This window comes from Hemitrygon akajei, chromosome 4, assembly GCF_048418815.1.
Source record: "Hemitrygon akajei chromosome 4, sHemAka1.3, whole genome shotgun sequence".
NCBI lineage: Eukaryota > Metazoa > Chordata > Chondrichthyes > Myliobatiformes > Dasyatidae > Hemitrygon > Hemitrygon akajei.
In genome coordinates this window covers 120,483,719-120,508,906 of record NC_133127.1, presented here as the reverse complement: position 1 = coordinate 120,508,906, position 25,188 = coordinate 120,483,719, and the positions used below count along the sequence as shown (strand labels likewise).

Sequence of the window (25,188 nt, the reverse complement as noted above, 5' to 3'; positions counted from 1 at the left end):
AAAATTATACTGAACTAAGGAACAGACTCCAAAAGCATTTAAGTGTAGTCATTGTGTCCAGGTTTGTGTAATCCCAGCTCTTCTCACACTAGTGATACAACCCTGAGTCTCAGAATCAGGTTTAAGATCATCAACGTATGTCATGTAATTTGTTAACTTTACGGAGCAGTACAATGCAATACATGATAAATATAGTAAAAACTGAATTATGGCAACTATATTAAATAGTTAATTAAGTAGTGTAAAAACAGAAATAAAAGAATTAGTGAGGTGTTGTTTAATGCCTATTTAGAAAAATAATGGCAGAGGGGAAGAAACTATTCCTGAATTGTTGAATGTGTGCCTTCAGGCTTCTGTACCTTCTTCCTGATGGCAACAATGAGAACTGGGTATGTCCTGGGTGGTGTGTTCATCTGTTATTTATGCATGATCTTAGACTACAATGAACTATCAATTGGTGGACAAAACACAAGACCTATAAATACTGCTGCTTGGTCAGACACATAAAAGGAACATCTGCTAACTGGGAAAATAGCAATTCACTTCAAACTACAGTTATCTAAAATTGAAAAATTACACCTAAAATGCTGAAATACATGGTGTACATCTAAATAAAACTATCCATATGAGCTTAAGGAAAACGGGAAATAGAAGCAGGATGAAACAATCCAGATCTCATCCCTGGCCACAATCCAGCCAATGCTCCTCGCTCTGGCCTCACATTGAACAAATGAGTTAGGCAGTGTCAAACCACTGGGATTCTGAGCAATTGGATGTTCTATAACAACAATTTTTGATCCACCTGGGAGAAAAGGATCAGTGGCCAAGGAAGAGTTTGAGTAGTATGCAGAGACTGAGGTTGACATACATAACCAAGCTGAAATTAATCTATTTTACACTTTGCCTTATTTCATTTGCCATTGGAATAAGGGCACCCAAAAGAGGTGGTAGAAGTGGGTGATATCATGAAACTGACATGTATCTGGACAATATGCTGAAAGGCAGCAGTCAGATGTGAAAAATGAAGGAGCCAAGGATAGACCCATCAGTTGCAACTATACACGAGCTGACAAAAGGTCTCTGCGGTCAATTCTGTAACAATATCTGGATTGTTAAGTATAGAATGTAATGGGTTTGAGAGAATACCGGCAAACTGTGCATCAAAGACCACCTTCACATTGTGAAGGAACACGTTCTTAGTGAAAATTCCACGTTTGCATATGGATTATATTTTTTAAAAACTCCAATAAGGTATGACACAGCGGTACACAAGGTCATATTTTTGCAGGCCAGAAAAGTCCACATTCTCTTTATAAATGATTTGTAGGATGGTGAAATGGAAAAAGTACGTTTGGAAGACAAAATCTGCTCCACTGTAGGTGTGCAGGCAAATACATAACCATTCAAATGTGTACTTAGTGGGGCCTATTTTGTACCTTCAGCAGGAGATTGTAATACAATGAAGAATCCTCCATCTGCCATACAGCAAATGCTAGCAATACACATTTTAAAATTTAAAACACACACAACCATAGCAACTAAAATTATTTATTTTTGCCTTGAACATATGCTCACTAATGCCAGTGGAAACATGGTTTTAACATCAAATCTCAAAACTATACAAAATGTACCTCTTTTTTTTTTAAAAAAAGAGCTAGTAATTGGAATTTTCAAATATTTTTTCAACCTCAAAAATAGAACACAAAATACATTATTTACAAAATCAAGGAAAAGTTTAAAAAAATATTTACATCATGGAGCTGAAGGTTCCTGCGAAAATAAAAATCCCTTGGATAATTCTTTTTAAAAAAAATCCCATTGACAAAAGCCCATCTAATAAGCAAATACTGTTTCCTTTCTTTACCCATTGGATTCATACCAAAGTTTGTAGATATTTATAATAGAAAGAATAGGGGTCATGGTGAAATAAACCAGCCAAATATTCGCCTTCTTTTTAAATCGAACAGAGAAAAAAATACTTAATCGCAAAGAAACCAAATTTATGCTTGAGCATGTGGATCTAGATATTAAAAGAGCTGCCTTTTATATTCGTCTAACCTCTTTAACTGATAGCTTTCATGTAACACAGGGATAATTATCAGCGCAAACAATCTCGATACCAGTTTATCACCATAGTGTGCCAATCCACAAAAGCTGACTGGTCTACAATTCGTTTCTGTATGGTAGTGTGCTATAATTGTAAGAAATGCAACTCAGTTTTGAAAAATGTTCTAAATTCTTCTAACAAAGTCATCCAGAAACCAAAAAAAAATTAAAAGAGCAAAAGCTTCTTTTAAGATTATATTTTTAACTTCTGTCATTACCTCCAGTTTAGTAGCACCTTTGCCCTGTAACCTTCTATTTATAACGTTAAAACTAAGCACAGATCGAGTTGAACATTACTTCAAGTAAACCACCCAGAAAATATTTTTTTGTAGCTCTAACTTTAAAAAGGATTGGGAATGGAGCTGAGGAGACTTGAGAGGGAAAGCTTGCAGTGTCACTGTGAGTCCACTTCCCTGTGCTCCCCTGCTCCAAAAAGCATGTGATGAGGGAGCATTGCTGAATTTGTGAGCACAATGACTTGGGACTGTTGGGTTCTATGCTCACTTTGCTGGCTGGGTCCCATGGTCCCTTTCTGATCTTCCTGCTTGGCTGCAGTCTGTATAACAGGTTGCTTAGTTTCAGGTGCTTTGATCACCGATGTGAACACTGTGCCTTGTGGCTGACTGGTAGATGCAAAGGTTACCACGGGAGTGGCGGCCCCTACTGCACTGTACAAAGACGCACCTTGTGTTGTATTATCTGGTAGCTGTGGGCTAGTTGGAATAACCTGCTGAATGCTGGCACCATGGACAGCAAGAGAGGTGGGTGTGACTAATTTTGCAATGAGCGAGTCCCCTTGCAAGGCAACGTTTTCTTTCAGCACCGTTCCCTGATGGGAAGATGGAACTGTTTGGAAAATGAACTTGGGAGAGGACGTTGCTAAATCAGTGCTTGTGATCACAGTCGTGAGTGGGACAGTTTGCAATGTAACAGTGCTGATTCGCTGGGCTCCTGGTGATACAACCACTGGAACCTGTGACGGAGTCTTTATTGTTCTGGGGAAAGAACAAAATTAGAAGATTAGAAATGTTTTCCACAATTTTCAAACTATTGTTGTTTTGAACATTTCCCCAGTTCCACAGACTCAGCCATAGACCATGGAACTGGCCCTTTGCCCACTAGGTCCGTTTTAACTGCCCCTTTTTTTGCACTAATTCTACTTGAACACATTTTACTGACCCAACAGCTATCCCCCTCTCCTAGATTATACCCTTCACACACTGGGAGCAATTGTCAGTGTTTAATCAACTGACCATCCTGCACGCCTTTTAATGTGGGATGAAATGCATGTGGTCCCATGAAGAATATGCAAACTCCAGTTTGGTACGGCACAGTCAGATCTTAGCTAACCTACTGGGCAAACCAGTTAACCTTCTATAACTAAGAACTAAGGTTTCTGATGCAACTCCAATGGAAAGTGTAACTGTATAGACACTGATTAAAGACTAGCCTGTCTACAACTTGCAGCCTATCAAATAACCATACTCCTCCTTGGTATACATGACTGCTACTCTCCACTCAAACACTGCCAGTCATTTCTTGACGGCGGAAGGATACAAGCTGCTACCATAAAACACTTCATATGCTAGGAGAACAATATGAGCATTTTGTTAAAGTAATTGATAGATTCTGCATTTTATGCATTAATGAATACCAGCCTACCACGGTCCTGAGTGTCCGTGTGTCTCTTTGCCTCAGACCAAAGGGGTATCATATGGCAGGGAAGAGAAACTGATCTTTAATACTTCCTCTGTGTAATTGAACACACTTTCTATTTTCCCTAAGCTCAGGTCTGGTGCATTCATCCTGCAGTGCCATTCCCCAGAAGTCTCCAAAGCAAACCATGGAGAAAAGCATATGGGAAGAAATTTTGTTTGCCCGACATTGAGAACAGTTCCCACCACACTGACCAGAGAATTCATGACCAAGAATGACAATAACCAAAAGCCCGGAAACCTCTGTGCAGAGGAAGTGCGAACCTTCAGCCAACAAAAAAAGCGTAGCACTGGCAAAATTCTTCCATGTTCTTCTGAGACCACACTAACGTTTAAGAGGTTATCTTATTGGATTATATTGTGCAGCATAGGATCACAATAACAACGCAAACTGGCTGATCAACATCTTGGCATTGCTAATGAGTTCAGTGACAGTTTACTCAGATTGACAGATTACTCGGCCTATCACATCTAACAACAGTCTGCAGTAAAACCTTACAAGATCTCACCGACCCCTGCTCCCAGATTAGTCTAAGGTTGAATGGATATGCCTGGCAAATGATTTAACTATTTTCTGACAAAAGCAGCTGAATGATTGAGCTCTACTCTCTTCTGCTATTATTAAGAGAATTAAGCCTTTCAAGAGTTTGCTATCGATGGATATTCTTTGATTATCTCTGATGACATGGGGGGTATTTGGGTCATTGAGTATATTCTAGCTCTCAGAACAACCCCATTTCATGTTGTCCCCTTCTCTTATTTACCCTTACAAGTGGTCGATTGACTTTCCACATACCTGTTAGGTGTCATTTACAGTGGCCAATTAACCTTTCAACCAGCGTGAGTTTGGGACATGGGAGAGCTGTGGAAACTCCACAAGGATAGTATCAGAGGCAAGGATTGATCCTGATCTCTGAAGATGCAAGGCTGCCATACCACCAGCTATGCCATTACCTCTAAGCTCAGGTTTTTAAAATAGTACTTGCTCTTTACCTCACTGACTGTGCTGACGGAGTCATCGATGCTGAAAATGGGATGTTCCTGCTGGTGACCTTCTGCTGCTCATGGTGAATCAGAGCCGGGTGTACCCCCTGCGCAGTCTTGAGAACACTGGGCTGCTGCACTTTGGGAAGGGACTGAACATTTTTCAACATTTCTGGTGACAGTATGTGCACTGACCCTTGCTCAGTCTCTCCAACACAACTTGTCTTCATTGACTTGACTACAGTGGAGGGCTGGGGTGAAGCTTCCCTCACACTGGACATCACATGTGAGGCAACTCTGGGTTTCTGGGTTTGGATACAACTTGTGACTACCGACGGCAAGACTGTTGCTGAAAAAGGTGTTTCTGAAGCCGAGGGAAGCTTGTATGCTGAGAGTTTTGGAGGATTTTCCTGTGTTTCAGAAATAGAACTGGGCTCATCGTCATCAATGCAGATGAGGTTCTTGGGCATCTCCTTGAACTGATAGACCAGGCGCTGCCCCTCCACCTTGGCCAGGATTCCTCTTTGGTAATAATATCTGTAATTGAAAGGAAAGAACTGGTTTGTAGATTTACAAAGCAACTTACTTACAATTCCTTTATTGTGCAAGAGAATCAAAATTTCTAGTTAATAGAAACACAGTCATGCACTATGGTACTAGGAGTATAGCTTACAAATTCTTGCTAGCAGAAATCTCTCAAAATACAGAACTACCATTATTATTCACAATCGGAAAAGGTGAAAATTTGCACACCCTGGAATCTCATTACAAATAAACATTGACAAAATGAGTGATATGAAGGAAGTTCTGATGAAAGGTCTCTCTCCACAGACCTGTTGAATATTTCCTGAATTTTTCATCTTCAGTGCAAAAAGCCAACCTGTCCATGTCTAAATACTGATTCACGAAGAATTACTACTTCTTCGTTTTTGTGTTACAACTTCACTAATGCACGCTGCCTGAAATCAAGTGTGTGGTTTTCCTTTTGGCCTTCGCCTCTGAAAGAAATTATTCTCCTCCCAAAGTGCCCATATGCTAATTTCAACAATATAAGCTGGAGACAGAGAACTGAAGCTCTTAGTTAACGTCTTAAGTGAAGGCAACACAGCATACCGACTACAATGTTCTCATATGTGGCCTTCACATTATTCAGACTCTGAGTAAAACATCGTAATTGCATCACTTCTCTGTCTGTCACTGACATGCTCTCAAATGCTGAAAGTCCTAGACTGTCAGCTCAGGTGGCTATGGCCGGAATGAAAACCTAGATCACTTCTGAGGGCTACTTACATGAAACTTACTTTGTTCCAACCATGTCTAGCCAGATGTGACTTCATAAAAGTCTTTTTTTTAAACTAATTACTATTTGAACTGCTCTCAAACAGTAAAACACCAAGAATTCCTCACTTAAAATGCCAGGAAATATGACTGGTGTTTCTGTGTTTGAAGGTATAATTTGCTTCACATGATTTTATGAGTGAAGGGCTTAAAAATTAGATTTCTCATCTAATTGGCACCTCATCATTGTTTTTTGCTATTTTATTTAGTTTTATAAGCAGAGAAGGTTTAGCTCTATTGCAAAAAAATGGAATTAGTTCAGTTAGAGACTTTGGTCGGTGTGGACAAGCTTGGCTGACGGGCATGTATCTGTTCTAAACAACACTACGACTCTAAGTTACAATACAGGTTTTCATTGGCTTATAATATGCATTATGCTCATACAGGGCTTACTTCATGAAAACTGGCAGGTCTCCAACCCCAACAGAAATATTCAGTTCTGGGGTCATTTTACAACCAACATTTCAGAACACCATTGCCACCTAGATCATTGGCTCAGCCAAAATTGCAGAAGTTCCTTCACAGCCTGTGCCAAAACCATTTAGCCTCATTTTGCTTACCACCTGGTATGAATTACTTCAGCACCAGGAAGAGTGGTCCAGCTCAAACACTGTTAACCCACTGTGATCTACCATAAGGTGGGCAGCAAAATGCCTTCGGTTAGTAACTGACAAGCACAACACACTGGAAGAACTTGGCATGTCGGGCAGCATCTGTAGAAATGAAAAGTCAACGTTTCGGGCTGAGACCCTTTGTGAGGGTCCTGACAAGGGGTCTCAGCCTGAAACATTGACTGATTTAAAATTTGAATGTCAAGTGTTTTGGCTGCAGCTGCCAGGCTGTGTGAAGTTTGAACAGATTGTTTAGTGCTGAAGAACACAGCTGGGGATGTTCAGCAGTTTGTGAAAGACAACATCACAGGATTCTTCCATCATGGCAGATTTATTATCGCCCTCAACCCCATTCTCCTGCCATCTACACATACATTTTGATGTAGTCACTAATCAAGGACCTATAGATCTCAGCTTTAACTACACCCTATGACTTGGCCGCCACAGCCGTCAGTGGCAATGAATTCCACAGATTCATCATTCTCTGGTTAAAAGAAATCTATTTCATTTCTGTTCTGAAGGGATGTTCTTGTATTCTGATGCTGTTAAGAGTTTAAACATCCTGCCCAATGTGCGATGAAAGGACAGAGTCTGGGGAATGTCCTGCACAATGTGTTATGAAAGGGGAGAGTGTGGGGAACATCCTGCACAATGTGTTATGGAAGGACAGAGTGTGGGGAACATCCTGCACAATGTGTTATGAAAGGAGAGTGTGGGGAACATCCTGCACAATGTGTTATGGAAGGACAGAGTGTGGGGAACATCCTGCACAATGTGTTATGAAAGGACAGAGTGTGGGGAACATCCTGCACAATGTGCTATGAAAGGGGAGAGTGTGGGAAACATCCTGCACAATGTGTTATGAAAGGACAGAGTGTGGGAAACATCCTGCACAATGTGTTATGAAAGGACAGAGTGAGGGGAACATCCTGCACAATGTGTTATGAAAGGACAGAGTGTGGGAAACATCCTGCACATTGTGTTATGAAAGGACAGAGTGTGGGGAACATCCTGCACAATGTGTTATGAAAGGACAGAGTGAGGGGAACATCCTGCACAATGTGCTATGAAAGGACAGAGTGTGGGGAACATCCTGCACAATGTGCTATGAAAGGACAGAGTGTGGGAAACGTCCTGCACAATGTGTTATGAAAGGACAGAGTGTGGGAAACGTCCTGCACAATGTGTTATGAAAGGACAGAGTGAGGGGAACGTCCTGCACAATGTGCTATGAAAGGACAGAGTGTGCGGAACATCCTGCACAATGTGTTATGAAAGGACAGAGTGTGGGAAGCGTCCTGCACAATGTGTTATGAAAGTACAGAGTGTGGGAAACATCCTGCACAATGTCGTTATGAAAGGACAGAGTGTGCGGAACATCCTGCACAATGTGCTATGAAAGGACAGAGTGTGGGAAACATCCTGCACAATGTGTTATGAAAGGACAGAGTGTGGGGAACATCCTGCACAATGTGTTATGAAAGGACAGAGTGTGGGGAACATCCTGCACAATGTGCTATGAAAGGACAGAGTGTGGGGAACATCCTGCACAATGTGCTATGAAAGGACAGAGCGTGGGGAACATCCTGCACAATGTGTTATGAAAGGACAGAGCGTGGGAAACATCCTGCACAATGTGCTATGAAAGGACAGAGTGTGGGGAACATTCTGCACAATGTGTTATGAAAGGACAGAGTGTGGGAAGCGTCCTGCACAATGTGTTATGAAAGGACAGAGTGTGTGGAACATCCTGCACAATGTGTTATGAAAGGGGAGAGTGAGGGGAACATCCTGCACAATGTGCTATGAAAGGACAGAGTGTGGGAAACATCCTGCACAATGTGTTATGAAAGGGGAGAGTGTAGGGAACATCCTGCACAATGTGTTATGAAAGGGGAGAGCGAGGGGAACATCCTGCACAATGTGTTATGAAAGGACAGAGTGAGGGGAACATCCTGCACAATGTGTTATGAAAGGACAGAGTGTGGGAAACATCCTGCACAATGTGTTATGAAAGGGGAGAGCGAGGGGAACATCCTGCACAATGTGTTATGAAAGGGGAGAGCGAGGGGAACATCCTGCACAATGTGCTATGAAAGGACAGAGTGTGGGGAACATCCTGCACAATGTGTTATGAAAGGACAGAGTGTGGGAAACGTCCTGCACAATGTGTTATGAAAGGGGAGAGCGAGGGGAACATCCTGCACAATGTGTTATGAAAGGGGAGAGCGAGGGGAACATCCTGCACAATGTGTTATGAAAGGACAGAGTGTGGGAAGCGTCCTGCACAATGTGCTATGAAAGGACAGAGTGAGGGGAACATCCTGCACAATGTGTTATGAAAGGACAGAGTGTGGGGAACATCCTGCACAATGTGTTATGAAAGGACAGAGTGTGGGGAACATCCTGCACAATGTGCTATGAAAGGACAGAGTGTGGGGAACATCCTGCACAATGTGCTATGAAAGGACAGAGTGTGGGGAACATCCTGCACAATGTGTTATGAAAGGGGAGAGCGAGGGGAACATCCTGCACAATGTGCTATGAAAGGGGAGAGCGAGGGGAACATCCTGCACAATGTGCTATGAAAGGACAGAGTGTGGGAAACGTCCTGCACAATGTGTTATGAAAGGGGAGAGCGAGGGGAACATCCTGCACAATATGCTATGAAAGGGGAGAGCGAGGGGAACATCCTGCACAATGTGCTATGAAAGGACAGAGTGTGGGAAACGTCCTGCACAATGTGTTATGAAAGGACAGAGTGTGGGGAACATCCTGCACAATGTGCTATGAAAGGACAGAGTGTGGGAAACGTCCTGCACAATGTGTTATGAAAGGACAGAGTGTGGGGAACATCCTGCACATTGTGTTATGAAAGGACAGAGTGTGGGAAACGTCCTGCACAATGTGTTATGAAAGGACAGAGTGTGGGAAACATCCTGCACAATGTGCTATGAAAGGTGAGAGGAAGGGAAAGGAGTGATGGTGCTGGTGGAATGAAGGAAAAAGTAGAGGCACAGGGAAGCACTGACCATAAGTGACAGAAAAGGATGTTTCCCATCTTCCCTTTCCTTTCCTCTGCCCATTAACCACACACACCCCTCCCTTGAGTTTCCTTCTTCTCTTCCTTCCTTCTATTCGATGGGGCACTGCCCTCAGATTCTTTCTTCAGTCATTTGTAATTTCCACCCATCAGCTCCCAGCTTTCCATATTATTTCCACTCTTCTTCATCTGCCTGGAACCTGGCTCTACCTGCTAGACATCCACTCCTTCCATCTTCTTATACTTACAATCTCTCCACATATGCTGTTGGGCTATTGAATGTTTCTGGTATTTTCTCTACTTTATTTCAGATTTCTAATATCTGCAGTTTTGTTTAAATTTTCATTTACTTCAACCTATTAATCTCAAAAGTCTTAGGCACATACATATATGTATATGTGTGTGTGTGTGTGTGTGTGTATGTGTGTGTGTGTGTGTGTATATATATATATATATACACACACACACACACATAGAGCCAGGGTACATTTGTATATAGCACAGTTAAGCATCGTTAACATGTAGCGGAAAGTGAGATTGCAAATCTGGTGGGAACAAAGGATGTTGGGAATGGCGAGGGTGGAGCACTGTGGGACAGGTGGCAGAGAAGGAGTGACAGGGCAGGTTGGGGTGGGGGATGGTGCGTGTACAGACACACCCATCCCTGAGACACCAGGCAAGATAAATTGATACCAAACAACTGGTTTATTGATCATTACAGAATGTTTCTCTGGTGCTTCCCTTCTGCCTAACCATGATTCCCCTCTCCCTGCCACCTTCCTACTCTCTGTCCAAAGTAGAGACCAATATCAGAAACAGGTTTAGCATCACCCATGTCATAAAATTTGTGTTTTTTTTGTGTGGCAGCAGTACAGAAAATTACCTCAGTACTATGCACAAGTCTTGAGCACTGCATAAACAATTACGCTCAAGAAAGTATAAATCAAGTTTATGTTGTACTCCTTGCAATTCTATTTCCTTTCTCCAAATGAAGGCAGTAATCAAGCTGAAATCTGACCAAGCTAATCAACAACTTGATTGAGAACCATGAAAACAAAGACATTTTGAGTTCAAACATTCTGAGTTGGTTAGGAAAATGACTTCTAAGACAATACTAGATCTTTGACAACCACAGCATATCTCCTGTAACCATATTATTTGTGATGACTGCAAAATACCTTGTGATTAATCTAAAGTCAGCTCATCTACAGTACATAACTGACTACACTGCCTGCCACAGATTTATTTGGAGATCTATATAGACCAACAAATGTCTAAAAACATTGTCATATGGTGCATTTGAAAACAAACTAAAATTTTAGAACAGAACAAGATTGATTCAAATTATATCACTCCATATAATTTTGTGTGTTAGATTGGAGTGAGAAAGCCCCATTCGCCACACAATGCTCCTTCAAGATTTTGCCTGGAAATTAGGTTGCATGGTTTTATTAAGTTCCTGGTCCTCAGGTGCAGCACACAATGACTCTTCAAAATGCCACCAAATACCGACAGGACATCTGACATCCCTCAACATCTAAATGCACAATCAGTGAAGATGATGCCAATTAGTGAAAAGTAACAAGGATGGAGCTGGAGATCTACAAAAGCCTCCTTGCTAGTAATTCTCAACATGACAATGTGAGATAGTCATTGGTGCACATTTAATGCTACTGAAAGATATTTTTTAAATTGAAAGAAATCTCTATTGGATGCAGGTTAATATTCAGATTTTCCAGCTATTGGAGTATATTCAACCATGCAAACCCCCAGTATTTCCCTGGTTCTCATTTTGGGATCTAAACAACTTCCTGTCAATAGAGCATTAGAATCCTGCATCTACTGTTCATGAACAACTTTGTGAGTGGCTCCTGAATTACTGCAGCAAACCACTTAAACACAGGAAATTCTCTGCAAGATCTTAGTGTGCAAAGCCACCCTCCAAATGTACAATGGCCTCACTTGAAGAGGTTAACCTCAGCTGGAAGTTCACTGCCCAACCACCCAAAGAAACCTACTGAAGACAGCTTTTCCAATCAGCATTGGAGCAAAATGTCTATAAAGACATTTTATTATTGTCAAATTTATTATTGCCAAATGTAGAATTTCTGATTTACAAATACAGCTTAACAGATGAAAGTGTTGGAAAGACTCAGCGCCACCAGGCCTCATTCACGGAGGAAAAAAACAATTATTAATCCAGCTGATTGCCTCTCATCAGCATTTACTATTTTATTTCCAAGTTCCAACACCTTCAGTACTAGGCTGATTGACAGCAGGAGTGAAAGGGGCCTTTTCCTGTAGGCTGCTGGTAACTAGTGCTGCTCCACAGGGGTCTGAGTAGGGACCGCTACCTTTCATGTTACATGTTAATGATCTGGATGATGGATCGATGGCTTTATGGCCAAGTTTGCGGATGCTACAAAGATAGGTGGAGGGACAGGTGGTGTTGAGGAAGCAGGGAGCCTGCAGAAGGACTTAGATAGGGAGATTGTCAAAGGAGTGGCAGAAGTGCAGGGAAGTGTCTGGTTATGCACTTGGGTAGAAGGAAAAAAGGCATAGACTAGTTTCTAAACGGGGAGAAAATTCAAAAACTAGAGGTGCAAAGGGACTTGGGAGCCCTAGTGCAGGATTCCTTAAAGGTTGAGTCAGTAATATAGAAGACAAATTAAATGTTAGTATTCCTTTCGAGAGGATTAGAATATAAAAGCAAGGATGTAATGCCGAGGTTTAAGTCAGACCATACTTAGAATAGTGTGTGCAATTTGGGCTCCATATCAAAGGAAGGATGTAGAATGGAGAGGGTATAGGGGAGCTTTATGAGAATGATCCTGGGAATAAAAGGATTGATGTATGAGAAGTGTTTGATGGCTCTGGGTCTTTATTCACTGAAATTTACAAGAATTGGGGGGGGGGGGGGGGACATGTTAAAACCTACCAAATATTGAAAGGCCTAGATAGAGTGGAGAGGATGTTTCCTATTGTGGAAGAGTCTAGCAACAAAGGGCATAGCCTCAGAATAAAAGGATGTCCGTTTAGAATGGAAATGAGAAGGGATTTCTTTTCGCCAAAGGGTAGTGAATCTGTGGTGTTCATTGCCATAGATGGCTACGGAAGCCAATTCATTGAGTATATTGAGAGTAGATCTATGACGGCACTTAACAGCAACTCCTTTGAGCTCATCTGCAGAAGCTGCTTAATTTCTACCTTTAGTGTCTCTCTTTTCCATTTTCAGGGTGGGTGGGGCTCTGTTGGATTTTGGTTCTTTGCGGTGGTGGGATCTACTCCCGGGGGCTCATGACCAGCCGCTTTTCAAAATCCCAAGGACGCGGCCTAGAAGAAAAGTGCTCCTTTGGGGTTTCTGAGGCTTCGCCACCCTGTAGATGAACTGATTCCAAGCAGGCGCCACCAAAGGAAGCATCGCAGGAGAAAACGGAAAATCAGGAACAGGGGCTCTGTAATCAGCGAATCTAGCACTCCCTCTCTCATTGGTGGGGGAGAGTTTGTTGCTGATTTTTGAGTTTGAGAAGTTGGAGAAAAGCAATGTGACAGACTTGATCATCGCAAATCATCAAGTTCACTGTGAAAGGGGTATACCTCTAGTTCCCATTATCAGGGAGAGCGAGTGTGTCAAATTAGTTTTTGTTCTACTGCAGATCATGGTCTTTCTTGGAGGTTTTGCTATTGCTGGCTTGGTGGGTGGAGGGTGTTGATGCTTTTTTTGCAGAAGTGGGTAGAGTGGGGGAGGGTCGTTGCTTCGCTGCTACTTGTGTGTGGGAGGGGAGAGCAGGAGAGGTTTTGGGGTTCTAACGTTTTTACTGTCTCTCATTCTTTGGGAACTCTTCTATTTTTGTGGATGACTGTGAAGAACAAGAATTTCAGGATGTATATCGCATAGATTTCTCTGACATTAAATTATTGACTATTGAACTCTAGAGCAGAGAGTTGTAGGTTCTTATATTATAAGTTATGTGGAGAAGGGGGGAGAATGGAGTAGAGAAGTAAAGTACATAAGTCATGATCAAATGGCAGTGTAGATTCAATAGTCTGAATAGCTTCATTCTGCTCCTATATCTTATAGACTAAAATGACAATTTTTTTGGGACAGCAATTTGCTCAGCTAAAAGAAAGATTTAAGAGGATGTTACAAGTCCAGATGGTCTGAGTTACAGGGAGAGGTGGCCAGATTAGATCTTTATTCCTTGTAACAGAGGAGAATGAGGGGCAACCATATAGAAATGCTTAAGATTATGAGAGACAAATGGTAACTGTGTTTTCCCTTGAGGGTTGGAAACCAAAACTGGGGAGCATAGATTTAGGGTGAAGATTTGCATTTCTTTCCCCATGCAGAGGATGGTAAGCTTATGGAAGGAGCTGCCAGAGGAGTGGCATGTACATTTAAGAAGTACATGGCAAGGCAGACCTTAGGGGGATGTGAGCCAAATGCAGAAAAGTAGGACCAGCTGGGCCAGCATGGACACATTAGGCCAAAGAGTGCTGCCTTGTTCTAAATCTCTAAACATGTCTAATATGGCACACAATTAAAGCTGTTGAAAACACTTAACATGTTCAATGGTATTTAGTGTGACTGTGCAATAATTAGTTGCCGTTCCAACAAATCACCAATTGTGTTGATTGGATCTAGGAAAGCTGCACCAGTCTATCCTTCAGACTGCCGTCATTATTATGCAAATATGAGGCCAATAGTTTCAAGCATCACAGTTGATACAGGCATTCAACCAGTCTTCCCAGTTTCTCCGAAACAAAGTTTAGTTTCCTACAATTTTAGTTTGGTTTGTCTTAGCTGACTAATTTGGCTACACAGAAATTGCTACACGAGATGCCTCTTCCACAACTCTGATACCCAAGACAAGTGAGCTCTCCTGTAACCAGCCGGAGATGTGAAGAACTCAGCTAGTGGACAGGGAACATCAGGGACACGAGTTATTCATCTGATAAATGCTACCCTTTTCAATTCATCTGCAACTCAATTCCCCCACACACTTTTGCTCCACATTACTTTATACTCTTATCCATCTAAATCTTGGACTTGTTAGTATCCATTGCCACGAAGACACGAGAATTACAGTTTCCTAAACTTCAGTGGCAAATGTTCTCTGATTTGTCCAATGGATTTGCTCCAATTTTAATATTGTTACATGTGACTACATTAAAAATGTAAATGTACTAAAAATATACTGCCCGGTGTTCTTGGAAGGTCAAACTCAGGAGACCATCCGCAGGTCTAATTCTGTCAATGACCAGTTTGTGGGGCGGGTGGGGAGGGTGTCATATCAGGCTAGGGTTGCAGGCAAGCTAGCAACATCAGGAAATCAATGCTAATCTTCAACTGGAGGTGTGTAGTGGAATTGACAGTCACTGACTGGTAAATTGGTTTATTACTGTCACATGGCATGTTTACACGCCATCTATCCAGATCATTTCATTACCTCAGTACCTAGATGCTGTACATGGGAAAAGTAATAACAAAATGCAGGATAAAGGGTTACAGTAGAAGAAGCATTGGTAAGCTAGTGGGGGTCTGCACTGATTGTGTTCTTATCTGCAGGTCACCCTGCCTGGTAGTGTGGGATCACCATTGTGTTCCCCAGTCATCATTTACTGTACCATCCTTTGCAACTAAAGTTATGCCAGGGTTGCAAGGATGCCTTGTGACATGAAGGGATGAATACATTTCTCAAAGGATATTGTTAGCCCAAGAAATTGTTTTCAAAAGCCCTGCTGTTTTAATTTTAAATTTCTGACATCCAAGTTTTGATTTTCAATTTGCAATGTTAATACAATCCCACATAATTCAGTTGCTATACATTATGAATTATTCCCACTATCAGAGAAGAGTTTCTCTGTGTCTACTTCATCAAATTATTTTTAAAATTTTAGAGAATTTCCAGCAGATCGGCCCTCAGCGCCTTCTCCAAATTACTGTATATCCTTCCTGAGGCATACCAGCTCAAACTGAACTCAGCAGTAATGTTAATTTTTCCTTTATTAAGGCATTGCCTTCACAACAGAAGCGACCACAATTACATTATTGTTTAACTGGACTGGGAGCCAGAACACCACTTCTTTGCCATATGTTAGGCAACAAACATTACAAATACCCATGAATTTTCCACTGAATCCCTGTTTTATATTTGGAGAATGTGCTGGATTAATGAAAAGTATTCTATAATTGTATTCTCAGGGTAAAAATTGATACAAATTCCACTGTTTCTGAGGTAGACTGACATAAAAATGGATTTAAAAAACTTGAAAAAATACTTATGGAGCTCAATACGCAAAGTTTTGACAGATTGGTTTAAAAAGAACAAAGGCTGGACTTGCTCAGTTTTCATAGGAAGAAGACCTTTGAGTAATTGAAGAAAAAAAGAACAGCAAAGAAGTGTACAACTTGGCGATGAAAATGGTCACAAACCTTGAAGAAAGAGATTGCCCGATTTGCAAGGTTGATGAGGATTTGACAGCGCTAGGCTTGTACTTGCTAGGAGTTCAGAAGGTTAAAGGGGGATCTGGTAGAAAGCAACAGAATACTGACAGGCCGAGACAGAACGGAAGTGGACCAGATACTTCTATTAGTAGGAAAATCTAGGATCTGAGAGCACAGCCTCAGAATAAAGAGACATCCCTTTAGAACTAAGATGAAGAAGTGTAATTTCTTCACTAAAGCGTGAAATTTGTTGCCGTGAATGGCTGAAGGTTAAGTAATTTGGGATAGTTAAAGTAAAGATTGGTAGGTTTTTGGTTGGATATGGGGGGGGGGGGCAGATTTAGGAGTTACAGGGAGAACGTAGAAGAATGGAGTTATGTAAAAACAAACACAACATCAGCCACTATTGAATAGCAGAACAGACTTACTGGCTGAACAGCCTAATTTTGCTTCTGTACCTTGTAGTCTATGATGCTTCAACTAGGACAAGTGTGATTAAAAAGTCAACACTAGACAGTATACAGCCTCATAAGGATGATTGACCAGGCCTGTGTGCGGAAATCACTAGTAACAGAGCTGTATCTTGACAATTCCATAAACAGAGTAAACCCTTCGCAGATGAATGGTGTATTTCTATACTCACCACACTAACGTAACGCACCTGAGAGCTCTGCCCATTGTCTCATAATTCATATCCGGCTTGTTTTTGTGTTTACCCCACAGTTTGGACACAGCTTTCGAGTCAACCAGCTTGAAAATGCCTTTCTCTCTCTGAGTCCATTTGATATATCGGGGGCATGTATTCTTGTCTTGGAGCAAAGCCAGAAGGAACTCCCAGAGGTAGATTGTGTTTCCTGCAAATATTTAACAGCATGTAAAGCATTGTGCATACTAAGCTAAGTATTCATATACTGAGCTGCTTTGGATGTTACAATCCATCTGATGATTTTCCTTTGATGACCAGAAATTAAGATTCATACTTGTATAATGCTTTCACAATAATAGGTTTACCCCAAGATATTTTATGACCAATAAAGTGGTTTTCAAAGTGCAGAGTTACAAAGGAAACAAGAAAGTCAATTTCTATCAGAACAATCAGTGAGATATCCACCAGCAAACTTGCTTTAGTTAATGTTAGGTTGGGGTCTCCGTCAGAGGAAGGACATCAGGTAGAGCTCCTCGGCTCAACTTGCAATAGTCTCATGACATCTTCTGCCCTCCTTTGGTCCACCTGGATTCCATGGTCAAGTATCTTGACTTCAGTTCAGATCTTTGACCTTTTGGGCTCACAGGGCAGTGCTCCCCACGAGCCTTGGTGTTGCATCAACAGCGAGTGATATTGGTTAAGAGGTGAACAACACCTGCTGCAGTAAGAAGTGAGACTCTCTCTTCACTGAACTTTAATGATGAGGCCTCTGTCACTCAGGGACAACCATGGATACTGCGTCCTGGCTGTCTAGAGATGCCAGCCTGGGCAGTACAATGTGGAGAGCAAGCTGTCGCCCATGTAGCAAGCTCCCCCTCTTCATGTATCTGATGAAGCCAAAGGAATGGCCGAGACTGAAACGGTTTGGCACCAGCAGCTCGGCAGGAGATACCAGTCAATACTGAACTCAACACAGGACAGCCTTATTCTCGAATCCTTCCCTATGGGTGGGTATTGCCACAAAGTGGTGGCGGGTTGAGATCAGAGTTCTCCTTCTCCTAGATGAGCTGCCAACCATGGAGGATGAGTCCCATCTGCCTAAAGCGAGTGGTTTTAAGGCACCAGTACCCTACATTTGCTCCTTCTCCTGTCAGTAGAAACATTTCCGCTGGGCTTAGTAGCTAAGTCACATGTGAAGGCCAGGAGCTGGTCTTGGCCGTCAGGGGAAATCTACAAGGGGCAGTGTTCTTCTTGATGCTCCTGGCTGCAGGCTTGTAAGGTGCTGTTGGCCCAGCCCAGTAACGGCAGTGAATTGTGTCGGTAGGACACACTGCACTCGGTGTGGCAGCTGAAGGGTTAAAGGCGGCTGATAATCAAGTGTTCTGCTTTGCCCTTATGGGCTCATGCAGGCAAGAGAGCTGATCCTTTATAAATGTTATTTAAATTAATTATGATACCTTCAATTAAATTTATATGTGCCCTTAAAGAAATTCATTCCATTTCATAATCAATTTTTTTGTTATTCAAATTATCTGCATCCTGTTTGAAATGTCTCTAGTCATTGGAAGGATTTACAAGCAGTTCCAAAGTTCCACTCTTTGCCAGCTCTCCTTGAAGCAACAAAGCCTGGACCTCAGAGATACCCACATCATATACAGAGAGTGTGGGTTGCTGGCCCAGATTGCTCTCGATCTGGCACACTGCATGTTGCTAACCTCAACATTGGCCTTGTGAAGAAGTACTGGAAAATAAAAATAATGTGCATTGTTCACCGTCTTGCAAATGATCTTGTTGGCACCCCATTTTGCACACTCTAATGGAAAAAGGTTCTTTAAGGTTGTCATAGAAGGGGGTGGTAGTGGGGATAAACTCCCACTACCTATTACAGTATCTCAATGGCGTGCGTCCCAAATAGCCTCTAACAACCAAGTCCAGCTCCCGGTCTTCATGTGTGGTTCAGCGGAGCTGATTCTACTGACAAGAGAAAGGGCAAAGGTCTTGGTAGCTAAACCACACATGAAGGCCGGGAGCTGGACTTTAAGCCTATCTCTTTGGGCAGATGGGGCTTGACAGCTGTGGTATGACAGCTCATCTAGGAGAAAGAAACCTCATCTGAAACCTCTGCTACCCACTCAAGGGGAAGGCTTTGGGAGTAAACCCAGAGGAAAAGTCCGTAGCTGGAGTCGCTAGATTGAGCTCGATGCTGACTAGCAACTCCTGCGATGCCGCTGCTGTCAAACTGTGTCGGTCTCTGCAGTGCCTTTGGATTCATCGGCTGCGTGGAGAGGGGTTGCCTGCTGAATAGGCAACAGCTTGCTCTCCATATCAAGCTGTCCTGGCTTGCGTATCATGTTGAGAGCTAGGATGCAATATCCATGGTCGACTCTGGCCTATGGAGAGCCTCACTGGAAAAACGATTGGATCCTCTGCATCTTCCAGAATTTAACGTTGTTCTGATGCAACCTGACTGGAGGAGAGTGAATTGCACGTCAGACCTTAACTGATACACACTTAAAGCATTGTCTCATAGCTCACACTCTTCAAACTCCTTCAAATAACCATTTCCCAAAGGAAAAGCAGTAAGTGTTCCTGTTGACATGATAGTTAAAATGATGCCTCACTATTATATTTATCCAACAAAGCCTCAACTCACTTCCTTTAAAAACAGAAGAAAGCAGGCTGATGAAGTATCTCTACTCTATATTTTCTTCGTATAAGCTTCCCACTCACTTGAACCTGAGAGCCAAGGCTCAGCCCTGGATCGTCAAGGTGCCATTACATTGCATTACCTTTGCCATCTTTGTTTTTCCTTTTCACAGGGAAGTCTGCATTTGCCACCGGTGAAGCTGGACGAGGTGCTTTCAGTTTTCGCCCTTGAAACAAAACATTTAAACTTTCAAATAATGTTATCATTATATTCAACATTACATTTTCAGTGTTAAATGAAGCCTGCTGGAAATACTGGGGCAAAGCTGAGACCATGAAGCAGTCATCGCACTCCCCAGCCCCTTCCATTTGGCCTGCAAGTGTTACCTTATTAAATATTTATCTAACTCCATTTTGAAAGCTGATGAATTTGCTTCCTTCTCATTATGTGAGTGCACTTCAGATCAAAACAATTCACTATATCAATTATTTTTCCAGATCTTCTTCATTCCTTCAAATATTCTCTTCTACTGGAGTACCTTGGTGTGTGGTTCTGACTGTAGACTTTGCATGTTCTCCCTGGAACCATATGGTTTAACTTCTGGTTCCTCCCTCATCCTAAAGACACTTCGACTGGTCAGTTAATTGGTTTCTGTACATTATCTGTAATGTAATAGGTGTAGGGGAATTGGCACAAGTGAATGGGAATGAGAGAGAGGGAGAGAACAGGTTACAGGAAAAAGGGACTGATGGGAATGCTCGAGAGCTGGCATTGAGTTAAATGGGCTAAATGGCCTATTTCCATGTAAACAATAACTAATATTATTTACACAAAGGGGAAATAAAATCTCTCATCTTAACTTGCATGTGCCTAAAGAAACTTCTGCCTTTCTGCTAATCCAAACTTGAACTGCAAAGTTGTCCAAAGTGCATAGCAGTAAAACATATGACTTCCCACATTCATGATAGCTACTGAATGGCAGTTGCTTTGTTTAAAAAAAAAGATGGCCTAAATTTAACCCAACATCCCATGTAAAAATAATTTGAGCTTTTTTGTTTAAAATAGCTTGTTTATTGCTGGTCATAAAAATTCTGCATATTTCTTTGACATTGACTGATCTAATAATGAGAAACACTGTCAATTTAGGTCCACACAACTGAACTCATTATATGCTTAAAAATACCCTTAGAGAGTAAGACCATATATTTTGGGTATGTACCTCAAGAATGGTTGAAAAGTGATAAATAAATATTTAACCAGCTGGTGGCTGGTAAAAAGACTCTTACCAGGAGATAGTTATCACAGGAGAACCCAGCTTTAAATGCATGGATGGAAATTACAATGGACATTTACAAAATGGAGAAGATAAAAGTATCTGTTAATCATAAGTTGGAACAATTTGATTCATACTGGGAAAAATGGTTTAACTACATAACACCTCATAGGCCTGATTTTATTCTCACAAATCAATGAATATGTTGTAAAGAAAAGGACCACTCCCTACTTGTACAGTTTACTCCTTTTGCTTGTTCTTTCTTTCCACTCTTTTCTATAAGTGTATACCTCAGATAAATATTATAACCATATAACAAATACAGCACAGAAATAGGCCATCTCAGCCCTTCTAGTCTGTGCTGAACGCTTACTCTGACCTAGTCCCACCGACCTGCACTCAGCCCATAACCCTCCATTCCTTTCCTGTCCATATACCTATCCATTTTAAAAAAAATGACAATATCTAACCTGTCTCTACCACTTCCACTGGAAGCTCGTTCCACACAGCTACCACTCTCTGAGTAAAGAAGTTTCCCCTCGTGTTACCCCTAAACTTTTGCCCCCTAACTCTCAACTCATGTCCTCTTATTTGAATCTCCCCTATTCTCAATGGAAAAAGCCTATCCACATCAACTCTATCTATCCCCCTCATAATTTTAAATACCTCTATCAAGTCCCCCCTCAACCATTTAACGCTCCAAAGAACAAAGTCCTAACTTGTTCAACCTTTCTCTGTAACTTAGGTGCTGAAACCCAGGTAACATTCTAGAAAATCTCCTCTGTACTCTCTCTATTTTGTTGACATCATTCCTATAATTCGGTGACCAGAACTGTATGTGGAGATTTGTGGCAAATATGACTATATGATATATATGCACAATATCTGAAATACATCTTAGGGAAATGTTTGTTTGATGATGAACTTCAATAAAAAATAAATTACAAAAAATGCATGAATAATTTATAATATGATGACAATATCAGATGAATTCTCAACCTCAAGTCAAAGCACCTTGTGGCTGAGCCACTAGGAAAAGGCAATTCTGGATTGGGTGTTGCATAATGGACCAGATTTAATTATGGAGGTGAAGGTAAAGGAACTCTTAGACAACAGTGATCATAATATGATAGAATTCACCCTGCAGTTTGAGAGGGGAGAGGTAACATCAGATGTGTCAGTATTATAGTGGAGTAAAGGGAATTGCAAAGAAAAGAGAGAGGAGCTGGCCAAAGTTGGTTGGAAGGAGACACTCTCAGGGAATATAGAAGAACAGTAATAGCTGGGGTTTCTGGAAGTATTTCAGAAGGTGCAGTATAGATACTGCAAAGAAGAAATATTCTAAGGGGGGGGGGATGAAGGTAGCTGAAGAGATTGTGGAGGCATTAGTAGTTATCTTTCAAGAACCACTGGGTTCTGGAATGGTTCTGGAGTACTTGCAAATTGCAAATGTCATTCAACTCTTTAGCAAAGGACAGAAGCTGGAGAAAAGGAACTGACAGGCCAGTTGGCCTGTCTTCAGTTGATTGGGAAGACGTTGAAGTCAATTATTAAGGATGAGGTTTCCGGATACTTGGAAGCACAGGATAAAGTCGGCCAAAGTCAGATTGGTTTCCTTAAGGGGAAGGATTGCGTGACAAATATGTTGGAATTCTTTGAGGAAATAACAGGCAAGAAAGAACACTTACACAGAACAGTGCAGCACAGGAAAAGGAGCTTTGGACCAGCTAAAAAGCAAATCAAAAACACCCAAACCTTAATCCCTCCTACCTACACAACGTCCATATCTCTCCATCTTCCTCACATTCATAAACAAAGCAGAGTTGGTGCAAGTTGTTTACTTAGATTTTCCGTGGGCCTTTGATAAGTTGCTGCACATGAGGCTGCTTAACAAGAGCCCATTGTATTACAGGAAAGATACAAGCATGGATAGAAGATTGGATGAATGGCAGAAGACAAAGAGTGGAAATAATAGTGCCCCTTCTTGTTGGGCTTTGTCACCAAGTTTGCGGATGATATGAAGATAGGGTGATGGGCAGGTAACGTTGAAGAAATAGGGAACTTGCAGAAGAATTTAGAAAGATTAGGAGAATGAGCAAAAAAAAAAGTGGCAGACGGAATATAGTGTAGGAAAGTGTATGGTCATGCACTTTGGTAGACGGAATAAAGGTGTAGACTATTTTCTAAATGGGAAGGAAATTCAAAAAGCAGAGGTGAGAAGGGAGTTCTTGTGTAGGATTCCCTAAAGGTTGACTTACAGGCTAATTTGGTGATAGGGAAGACAAATGTAATGTTAGCATTTATTTTGAATAGACTAGAATACAAAAGCAAGGATGTAATGCTGAGGCTTTATAAGGCATTGGTCTAAGAAAAGATGTGCTGGCATTGGAGAGGGTGCAGAGGAGTAGCACGAGAGTGTTTCTGGGAATGACATGGGTAATGTATCAGGAGCGTTTAATGATTCTGGGCCTGTACTCACTGGAGCTAGAAGAATGAGGGGGGATCTAATTGAAACCTATCGAATTTTGAAAGTCCAAGAAAGAGTGGATGTGGAGAGGATGTTTCCTATTGTGGGGGAGTCGAGAACCAGAGGGCACAAATTCAGAATAAAGGGATGTCTATTTAGAACAGAGATGAGGAGGAAATTCTCTAGCCAGAAGGTTGGAATCTGTGGAATTCAATGAATATCACTTGATATATTTAAAGTGGAGGTTGATAGGTCCTTGATTAGTCAGGATGTCAAAGATTATAGGGAGAAGATAGGAGAATGGGGTTGAGAGATAAGAAATCAGCCATTCTGGAATGGTGAGCGGATTCCTTGGGCTGAATTCTGTTCCTATGCTTGATGGTCTTGTGGTCTAATATTCATCTAAAACCCAAGGTTGTTAGAAGGGCTAACGAGAAGTTCAATAATGATGCATATTTGCAAGAGAAATGGATGATTCCTGTGTTCTGGTTTTGCCTTGATATGACTTACTTTTACAGTCTTAAGGATCAACATAATCTGACAGCCTGCATTTTGCACAAAGTTCTACTTCCACTTTTCGGAAAACAGTGAGGCAGCAGGACCTGAATTCTACAGGAGTGTTGGACAGTTAATGGGTACTGCAGTCATGTCACCGAAGTCATTTCCTCCATCAGCTAGGGAGCACTCAGGAAATTATTTTCAAAATCATTTACAGACACTAAGTGGAACTCAGCTGGCATCAATCAAATACAACATGCCCTAAATCATTAATTCACTATACACAGCTCTCTATTCCACACGCTGGCCTCTATACAATATTTCCAGGCCTTTGGCTCCTTCCTAGCTGGCCAGCCTCAACATATGGAGAATGTCAGATACTGATGTAAACTGTATCTCCTCACAGTGATTTATGTCCTCATTTCTTCCAAAGACCCAAGAAGAGTTCTGACACAATATGTACTTGATCAACAGCAACACAACCAAAAGAAAAGGTCCTGTTTTTAGAAAGGTTACTTCAAATGTGAGAGACAGAACGAGTTGAAAAGAACAAGTCTTACCAGGAGTGAGTCATAATTTAGAGAGGCCATTGTAGCAGTGGGCCAGTGTTAAAGTGGTTAGACTTTGAAGCCAAAGCCTTTGGTGAGAATGGGCTCGTGCAAGCACAGATAGAGATTCTAAACAAGCCCTCTTTCTTTTTCTATTAGTACATAGTTAGTATGCCAAGAATATGTCCAGAATTTATGGCATGTTCTTTGCATGAGATGTGGGAGCTCTGGGAGACCTCCAGTCTCCCTGATTCCTCCATCTGCACACAGTGCATCAAGTTGCAGCTCTTCAAAAATCAAATTAAGGAACTGGAGCTACAGCTCGATGACCTTCAGCTCACATGGGAGAATGAGGTGATAGATGGGAGCTACAGTGATTAGGCAGCTGGTGCAAAGTCCCCCTGTGGCTATTCCCCTCAGAAATAAGTGGACCACTTTGGACACCGTTGGGGGAAGATGACCTACCAGGAGGAAGCCACAGTGATTCAGGTTCTGTGGCTCAGAAAGGAAGAGGGGAGTAGAGGAGTCCAGTACTGATAGGGTATTTTATAGTTAGAGGAGCAGACATAAGGTTCTGTGGATGTGAAAATGACACCTGGGAGGTATTTTAGACTATAAGACCACAAGTCATAGCAGCAGAATTAGGCCATCTGGCCTATCAAGTCTGCTCCTCCATTCAATCATTGCTGATCCTTTTTTCCCCTCCTCAGCTCTACACCCTGGCCTTCTCTCCATAACCTTTGATGCCGTGTCAAATCAAGTACCTATCAAGCTCTGCCTTAAATACACCCAACGACCTGGCCTCCATAGCAGCCTGTGGTAATAAATTCCACAAATTTATCACCCTCTGGCTAATGAAATTTC

The 25,188-nt window shown here is 41.7% G+C and overlaps 1 protein-coding gene across 4 annotated transcripts in view; it reads right to left on the bottom strand.

Annotated features, from left to right (window-relative positions):
• Window positions 1-1,534: 1,534 nt before the first annotated feature.
• The window catches only part of LOC140726607 (ETS-related transcription factor Elf-1-like), a 168,435-nt gene continuing 144,781 nt past the window's right edge, over window positions 1,535-25,188 (bottom strand). For all 4 annotated transcript variants that reach the window (XM_073043199.1, XM_073043201.1, XM_073043200.1 and 1 more), the window contains 4 exons: window positions 19,681-19,764; window positions 16,907-17,099; window positions 4,815-5,342; window positions 1,535-3,101 (listed from right to left, as the gene is read on the bottom strand). In XM_073043199.1, coding sequence (XP_072899300.1) covers window positions 2,501-3,101; window positions 4,815-5,342; window positions 16,907-17,099; window positions 19,681-19,764 — 1,406 coding nt within the window. In that variant the 3' untranslated portion in view covers window positions 1,535-2,500. The remainder of the gene's footprint in view (window positions 3,102-4,814; window positions 5,343-16,906; window positions 17,100-19,680; window positions 19,765-25,188) is intronic.